General features: G+C 45.0%; 1 protein-coding gene across 1 annotated transcript; it reads right to left on the bottom strand.

Moving 5' to 3' along the window:
• Window positions 1-3468: 3468 nt before the first annotated feature.
• LOC132808368 (gastrula zinc finger protein XlCGF7.1-like) lies at window positions 3469-5930 on the bottom strand. The gene is made up of 2 exons (XM_060822114.1): window positions 5815-5930; window positions 3469-4880 (listed from the first exon to the last, which is right to left on the bottom strand). Exon 2 carries the CDS (start codon window positions 4728-4730, stop codon window positions 3846-3848), a length of 885 nt encoding a protein of 294 aa, XP_060678097.1. The 5' UTR covers window positions 4731-4880; window positions 5815-5930; the 3' UTR covers window positions 3469-3845.
• Between the last annotated feature and the right edge of the window lie 2778 nt (window positions 5931-8708).

The following is an 8708-nucleotide window of genomic DNA, read 5'->3' as shown; positions in this document are numbered from 1 at the left end:
ATTTTGATAAAAACAATCTATGTTTAATCCCAAATGGAGCAATTAAGTGCAAAGTTACTTTCAACCATTTAATAAAACACTGCAAATTTTATTTCATATGAAAATACAATCATTTTATAAAATCTTTACAAAGGAAATATATTAAACAAAATAGCTTTCCTGGATGTCAATATTGACAACAGTTATACAGCTATTATTTGGCAATCGACCAACTCATTAAAATAATTTCAGAATAAATTAGCTGTTTTATTATTATACATTGTGACATTTCAATTAAAATATCTCAAAGGAAATCTTTAACACAAAGCAAAAAGTTAGATAAAATTACAAAAATATCTTGCACAATTCACTTCAAATCATATCTGTTGAATCACAAAAAGATGATGCTCAATGTACCAAATGATAGACAATCACTAGTAATGAAGGAAAAACATTGTAAAGAATGTATATATCTCAATTATATCTTAAATGAATATCTACTCTGCCTTGGACAACAACAACTGAAAGTTTTTTTGACAAATTGAAAACTACAGTAGCAAAGCTTCAGAAAATCCACCACTGAGCCAAATCTTGAATAAAAGTTTTTTTTCAGGAAATCCTTTAATGATTTCAGGCTTCTCCAGCTTCAATTAGCTGAAGAAGAAAAAAAATGCATTTGGTTGGAGACGTGAATAGAAAAGAATCAAAGGGATATGGACCAAATGCTGGCAAATGGGTCACTAGATTAATTTAGGATATTTGGTTGTCTGGACTGAAGGATTTGCTTCTGTGCTCTATGACTTTATTTCTACATAGTCTGAATCAATTTCACAAAACTAGGCCATTCATCCTTTACAGCCTGTCTTGGGCTGTGGCCTAACTACACACATTTCAATGCAAGTTTCAGAAAGATTTCAGCAGCTCTTTCCAAAAAGTGAACATGCTTTCAGACTTTAGCAACGTTTCTGAATATATCAATGTAACTATTCTAAATGTTAAGGATCAGCCATTTCAGAATGTCATTTAAATGTAGAGCTATTCTAACAATAGGTGTGAATTCTGTTTGTGTCCCAATATCGAGTCAGACTGACATTGTTGTTTAAAAAGGTCTGCATTTAAAAGACATTCTTGAAGGTAATTTAAATCAAATTCTGGGATTATTGTACCAAAGAACAGAAGCCCATTCTAAAATATGAAAGATTTCATCTAAAATTGTTTAGTGAAGGACATCTCCATGACCGTGGACTCCTTTGGCTATAAATTCTGTGATCATGATCTTATTGTCCACGACCACCTGATGAAAGAGCAGCACTCTGAAATGGAGTGATCGGTAAAAATGTCTCATTTGGATCACCCAAGGTTAGAAATGGAAGCATATCTCTTCATGGTTACAGTTTGATTTGCCCTTTCAACGTTCTTGAAATTTAAGGTGTTCCATTGTAGTGTTCAATTCTGATCCATTAAAATCAGTATCCAGTCTCATCCGAGTGCAGAACCAACTCAACTGACAGAACAAACAACTTTTCGGTTTGATTTTTAGATGTGACATCTTCTCTCCCCGGTTCTCTGGTGACCCAACAGGACTACCAGAGCTGGAAGTACCACTCTCGAAATACGATTGCTGACCTACAGTTTTCTTGTGCTGCTGAACATAAGGATTTAAAAGCTGCTAGCCTGATCTCTCGCACAAAGAACAAAAACAGACTGTTCACCCGTGTCTGCGCAGAGGAGAAATTTCAGGAGGAACAGATCACAAAATAACAACCGTTACCAGTCCCACAACACGTTTCCCATGGACAAACTTAAAAATCTCACAACACCAGGTTATAAACCAACACATTTATTTGGAAACACTAACGTTTGGAGCATTGCTCTTTTATCAGGTTGGTTGTGGAGAATGCTAATTTACCCTTATTGTTCAGGATATGCACTGTAGAGTGGATTAGCTATGAGGAATACAAAGGGGGTGGGTCTGGGTGGCAATGGTGCTAAATGCCTTCTTAACCATCCAGTCTACCAGTTTTTTGCAGGTTGCATCACTCTGTACCCGAACTCTCCCATGTCTCTTTTAACTATACAAGTCCTGTCCTTTCTCATTTTAGCAAAATGCAACTCCTTGCTTTTATTCATACCTCTCTCATATACGCACACCCTAACACTCCCTCACACTCTCAGACTTATACTCCATCACACTTACACTTTACCAAGCATGCACGCACTCTTACATGCACTCTCACACACAAACTCACATCACACACACACACACACAACTCTGTGGAGTGAATTTTTATTGGCAGAATATTTGCAGATACTTTCAATTTTGCTCACAAAGCACATAATCTACAGGAAGTCAATCCATGTAATATTTTATATATTCCTACTTTAAAAACAGAACTAGTCTGATTCAAGATTGGGATACTGACAGACTCGAACCTCACAACTTTAATGTATTGTGTGAGCTGAGATGTCACTTTTTAAAAAAAAAACCGTAAGTCATCAAGAACATGACTTAGATGTCGTTCTTGGATTTACATATTAATGAGCCAAAACCTGCAAGATATCAGTTGCATGATGCTGTGAATTTTGCTATAAGATCTGTGTCATAGGATCCTGCTCCACAGCTACCTGTGGAAGGAGCAGCGCTCCGAAAGCTAGTGCTTCTTAATAAACCTGTTGGGACTATAATCTGGTCTTGTGTGATTTTTAACTTTATCCACTCCAGTCCGATACTGGCACCTCCACATCGTTTCTGGTGAACACAGCCCATACCTCCTAGTGCTGCCAGTAAACTTTACAATGCCAATGAAACAACACAGTACCTGCACTCCTGAAAAATTTACAATTTCTAGTGATACTATCTACCCATGCACCGCTCCATCTGATACACAACATTGAAAACTTAGTGCAGGAGGCTGAAAGAAATGAACAGCTTTAAAACAAAAACCTCTTAGAGCTCAAAGCTTTCAATGAGAGTCTGAGCCTGCGGTAAGTTCAGGTAATCTTTATTGTGACCCAACTTTGTTAAAGTTTCAGATCCCCCAGCAAAAAGGTGTAGAAAAAGTAGCTGCTTTTTAAACAGCTCAAGGTCAAAACATGCATACTCCCCCCCCCCCCCCCCCCAATCCCACCTCACTTTCTTTACTATTGGTCATCACCGAGTTGTCCCTTTGTAATCGGATCCTTGGTACAGCCGTAACCCGGAGGAAGTATTGCCTCACTCAGCAATTTCAACCCATACCCTGTCTCCAAGTAAGTTTCTGCCCACTCATCTGCCAGGGGCTGAGTGGGGGGGTGGGAGGAAAGAGGGGAGGTGTTGAGCAGAATAGTTTCTGGATTAGTGGTGCTGGAAGAGCACAGTAGTTCAGGCAGCATCCAAAGTGCAGCGAAATCGACGTTTCGGGCAAAAGCCCTTCATCAGGAAGGGCTGATTTATTCCTGATGAAGGGCTTTTCCCCACAAACATCGATTTCGCTGCACTTTGGATGCTGCCTGAACTACTGTGCTCTTCCAGCACCACTAATCCAGAATCTGATTTCCAGCATCTGCAGTCATTGTTTTACCTGAGCAGTATAGTGTTAACCACACAGCTGTGTGTGTCTGGAGTCACGTGTACGCTGGACCAGGTAAAGGATGCAGCTGGATGACTGAATGAATCCTTTCCCACAATGGCAGTTTCCTTCCCTAAAAAGAGCATGTGAGAATCAGATGGGCCCCCCACCCCAAAAACGGTTTCACTATCAGATTCTGAACTCCAGATTTCGGACCGAATTCCAATTCCGTGATCTGCCATGGGCTGGATTCAAACTCAGGAGTCCCCGGAACTGGGTTGATAGTCCAGTCCCTCATGGCACTCGGTTGTTGCTCCTTCAATCACCCTGCGATGGCACGTGAACTCGTTGGTGCCTCCGCAGGTGGGAGGAGCAGATGAAGGCCTTCCCACACACTGTGCAGCTGAAAGGCTTCTCCCCAGTGTGGATCCGCTGGTGGGTCTGAAGATTGGAGGAATCACTGAACCCCTTCCTGCACTCAGGACAGCTGAAGGGCCACTCCCCTGTGTGAACCCTCTGGTGTCTCAGCAGGATGGAGGAATTGCTGAAGGCCTTCCCGCACTCGGTGCAGGGGAATGGCCTCTCCCCCGTATGGATCCGCCGGTGGGTCAGCAGAGTGGTGGAATTGCTGAAGGCCTTCCTGCACTCGGGGCAGCTGAAGGGCTTCTCCCCAGTGTGGAGACGCTGGTGCTTCCACAAGTTGCTCACCTGACTAAACCCCTTCCCGCACTTGGGGCAGGTGAATGGCCTCTCCCCTGTGTGGACCCGCTGGTGAGTCAGCAGGTGGGAGGAATTGCTGAAGGCCTTCCCACACTCGGGGCAGCTGTAGGGCCTCTCCCCCGTGTGGACCCGCCAGTGGGTCAGCAGGTAAGAGGAATGTCTGAATGCCTTCTTGCACTCGGAGCAAGAAAACGGCCTCTCACCAGTGTGGAGTCGCCTGTGGGTCTGGAGGTTGAAGGAATTGCTGAAGGCCTTCCCGCACTCGGGACACGGGAACGACCTCTCCCCTGTGTGGACCCGCTGGTGAGTCCGCAGGGCTGAGGCCTGGGTAAAACCATTTCCACACTCAGGGCAGCTGAAGGGCCTTTCTCTGGTGTGACTGCGCCGATGAGTCTCCAGGGCAGATGGGACACGGAAGCCTTTCCCGCAGTCACCACACTTCCATGGTTTCTCCACAGGGCGGGATTCCTCAGGTTTCTCCATGGCCAAAGCTTCAGCCGCACACAAACGCGTTTAGAGCCCCTTCGCACCGTGATTTCCTCTTAACAGGCAATATAGCTGTTACACGCTCCACACTCAGTGCACTGCAACAGTAGGTTGGTTTTGAAATTTCTGTCTTCAGATCTTCAAACGCTGTAAAAAGAGAATATGAAAGTCATCACTGTCAGTCCAGGGTAGAAATTCAGAACAAGCAATTCTGCTTTCTGGTAAACATTCTTTTCTTATTATTCCACAAAATTGAAAGCGCCATCCCATTCGCTCTCTCCCCCTCTGTTCTCACTCCATTTAACTAATTCTCCTGAAGGTGCTGATTCAGGATCTTACAGGAGCATAAAAGCAAAAATGTCAAAGCTTATCTTTCTGAAACTCCACCTGAAAGTTAATATCTTTCACGTCATTGGCATAATGCTGAGAGTGAGCAGGTCTGATTTGGAAAGCAAAATAAAGTGTGCCAATTCAGGATGAACCTGCAATGCAGCTTCTTGAGGAACAATCTCAAGAAATGGTTAATATCCCCGGGAAAGGGAGCATAATGAGGCATCAAGGTATTAACACCGACACCAGAGAGAGAAACTGAACATACAGACGTGGCAAATGTTAGTGGAAAGCCAGAGTCATAGAGATACACACACAGAAACAGACACAGGCACTTCAGTCAAACTCTGCTGTGCTGACCAGATATCCTAAATTAATCTAGTCACATTTGCTAGCACGTGTTCCCTTTCCCTCTGAACCGTTCGTCTTGATTCACCCGCGAGATGCCTATTAAATGCTGTAATTGTACCAGCCTCCACTACTTTCTCTGGCAGGTCATTCCGTACACACATTCACACCCGCCCAAACCTTGTAAAAAAGTTGCCTCCTTAGGTCTCTTTTAAATCTCCACGCCCCCTTCCCCGCCGCCCTCACCCTAAACCAATCACCCTCTAGTTCTGGACTCCCCCACCCCAAGGAAAAGACTCTATCCATGCTCCTCATGATTTATAAAAGTCTATCAGGTTACCCGTAAAATTCTGGCGCGGGCTATCCTTCCGTCCCTCCTCACCCGGGCAATGAAGACACATACCTGAGTTTCCAGAGTCTGCTCCCTCCCTGGATTCACTCCAGTTGCTACCAGTGAACAGAGTGTCTCCCGCTTAGATTGAAGAGTTGCCCAGCGAAAGGGTTTTACTCTGAAAGAGCGGAGCCACTTCCGCGTTGTGACGTCATCGATGGGTCGAGGCGGTGCGGGAGAGGCAGGAAGGGGAGGAGCGACAGGGCGAAGAGACGCCTTGGGTCAGGGGCGGGGCGACTGGGTGGAGCGAGAGGCGGAGTGCGGCCGGGACAGTGGGAGGAGCAAGTGTCGAGCGACGGCCTCCGAGACGGGGCGTGACGCGACGAAGGGGCGGGGCGAACGGCGATTCCGCACTGCGCCTGCTCCGGATTGACGGCCCGCACTGCACTGTTTGCAAAAATCCTTTCCCTTCAGAGAATCCGCACAATGTAGAAGCAGGTCACCCAGCCCAATGAGACCACACCCTCTGAAGGGTAACCATCTACATCCAATCCCTTTCCCCTCCTGCCCGATATTTCCCCCCCCCCGAGTAGACCTCACCTGCACATACCTGGGCACTATGGGTAATGTAACATGGCGAATCCACCCTAATCTGCACATCCTTGGACTCTATGGGGCAATTTAGCATGGCCAATCCACCCTCACCCTTCACAGATTAACTACTCTCTGGGGAAAAAAAAGCTCCTCCTAATCTCTACCTTAAATCTACTCCCCCTAATTTTATGGCCGAGTCTCATTCGCCAGCAGAAACTACTCGACAGGGCAGGGAGCTGGTGGGTCTGGGTCTGGATGGCATGCTCTTCAGAGGGGTTGAATGGCCTACTCCCACACTGTAGAGATTGAATGATTTACTGCAGTCGTGTTTGTTCCGGATCACAGGGCGCAGAACCTCCCACCTTTCACCAAATCAAAAGACAAGTCCCACCCTGCGCTCTCGTATGTGGGTTATCTGTCTGCTTAATCGTTTCCAGTGAATACGGCCCAAATCCCGCTGCTGTCAGTAAACTTTAAAATGCTTAGGAAACAATGCAATTCCTGCGGTACTGAAAACCGTAAGGTTTCTAATGATAACAGTGACTGATTCACTCCTTCTGATGTCCAGCAGTGGAAATACAATGTTGGAGGCTGAAAGAAATGAGCAGTTTAAAACAAGAACCCACCTAACCCTTCACTCAGTTCCCCACTCAGCACACTGTACTTACTGCACTTCATCCCCACGGTGCAATGAATTCCCACTTTCCACTAAAATTCTGGATGTACTCATTCACTCAGTTGCTGTCCCACAAATTAAAGATTTCACTGTAACTTGTTCTATGCAACGAGCCAGAACTGATCAGGGACCTCGAAGTGAAGGAGCCATTGGGAAGTAGTGACCATAACACAATAAGTTTCAATCTGCAATTTGAGAGGGAAAGGGTACGATCAGAAGTGACAATATTTCTGTTGAATAAAGGGAACTATGGAGCTATGAGGGAGGAGTTGGCCAAAGTTCAATGGTGCAATACCTTATCAGGGATGACAGTGCAGGAACAATGGCAGATATTTCTGTGTATAATGCAGAAGATGCAGGATCAGTTCATTCCAAAAAGGAAGAAAGATCCTAGGAGGAGGCATGGGAGGCCGTGGCTGATGAGGGAGGTGAAGAAACATATGAAGTTAAAAGAGAAAAAGTATAACATAGCAAAGATAAAAGCTTCCCAGTCCTCCGTTTTCCCATTTAAAGAACAACAGAGGATAACTAAGAAGGAAATACACAGAGAAAAAATGAGGTACGAAGGTAAACTGGCCAAAAATATAAAGGAGGATTGTAAAAGCTTTTTTAGGTATGTGAAAGGCTAAAAAATGGTTAAGACTAAAATTTGGCCTTTGAAGACAGAAACAGGGGAATATATTACGGGGAACAAAGAAATGGCAGAAGAATTGAATTGGTACTTCAGATCTGTGTTCACTGGGGAAGACACAAGCAATCTCCCTGAGGTAACAGTGGCTGAAGGATCTGAACTTAAGGGTATTTGCCAGGAATTGGTGTTGGAGAGACTGTTAGGTCTGAAGGTTGTAAAAACAATGACTGCAGATGCTGGAAACAAGATTCTGGATCAGTGGTGCTGGAAGAGCACAGCAGTTCAAGCAGCATCCAAAGTGCAGCGAAATCGACGTTTTGGGCAAAAGCCCTTCATCAGGAATAAAGGCAGTGAGCCTGAAGCATGGAGAGATAAGTTAGAGGAGGGTGGAGGTGTGGAGAAAGTAGCATCGAGTACAATGGGTGAGTGGGAGAGGGGATGAAGGTGTTAGGTCAGGGAGGAGAGGGTGGAGTGGATCGGTGGAAATTGATAAGTCCTTGGGGCCTGATGGTCTACATCCCAGGGCACTGAAGGAGGTGGCTCGAGAAATCGTGGATGTGTTGGTGATTATTTTCCAGAGTTTGATAGGTTCAGGATCAGTTCCTGTGGATTGGAGGGTGGCTAATGTTGTACCACTTTTTAAGAAAGGTGGGAGAGAGAAAGCAGGAAATTATAGACCAGTTAGTCTGACCTCAGTGGTGGGAAAGATGCTGGAATCTATTATAAAAGATGAAATTACGACACAGCTGGATAGTCGTAACAGGATAGATCAGAGTCAGCATGGATTTAAGAAGGGGAAATCATGCTTGGCTAATCTTCTGGAATTTTTTGAGGATGTAACTCTGAAGATGGATGAGGGAGATCCAGTAGATGTAGTGTACCTGGACTTTCAGGAAGCTTTTGATAAAGTCCCACATAGGAGGTTAGTGAGCAAAATTAGGGTGCATGGTTTTGGGGGCAAAGTACTAACTTGGATTGAAAGTTAGTTGGCTGACAGGAAACAGTGAGTAGTGATAAACGGCTCCATTTCGGAATGGCAGGCAGTGACCAGTGGGGTACCGCAAA

The sequence above is a fragment of the Hemiscyllium ocellatum genome (genome assembly GCF_020745735.1).
Source record: "Hemiscyllium ocellatum isolate sHemOce1 chromosome 27 unlocalized genomic scaffold, sHemOce1.pat.X.cur. SUPER_27_unloc_5, whole genome shotgun sequence".
Taxonomy (NCBI): Eukaryota; Metazoa; Chordata; class Chondrichthyes; order Orectolobiformes; family Hemiscylliidae; genus Hemiscyllium; species Hemiscyllium ocellatum.
This window is presented reverse-complemented; position numbering and strand designations above follow the sequence as displayed.

Excerpts from the sequence above, each read along its gene's own strand:
- LOC132808368 (XM_060822114.1), bottom strand. The coding sequence starts at position 4,730 with ATGGAGAAACCTGAGGAATCCCGCCCTGTGGAGAAACCATGGAAGTGT.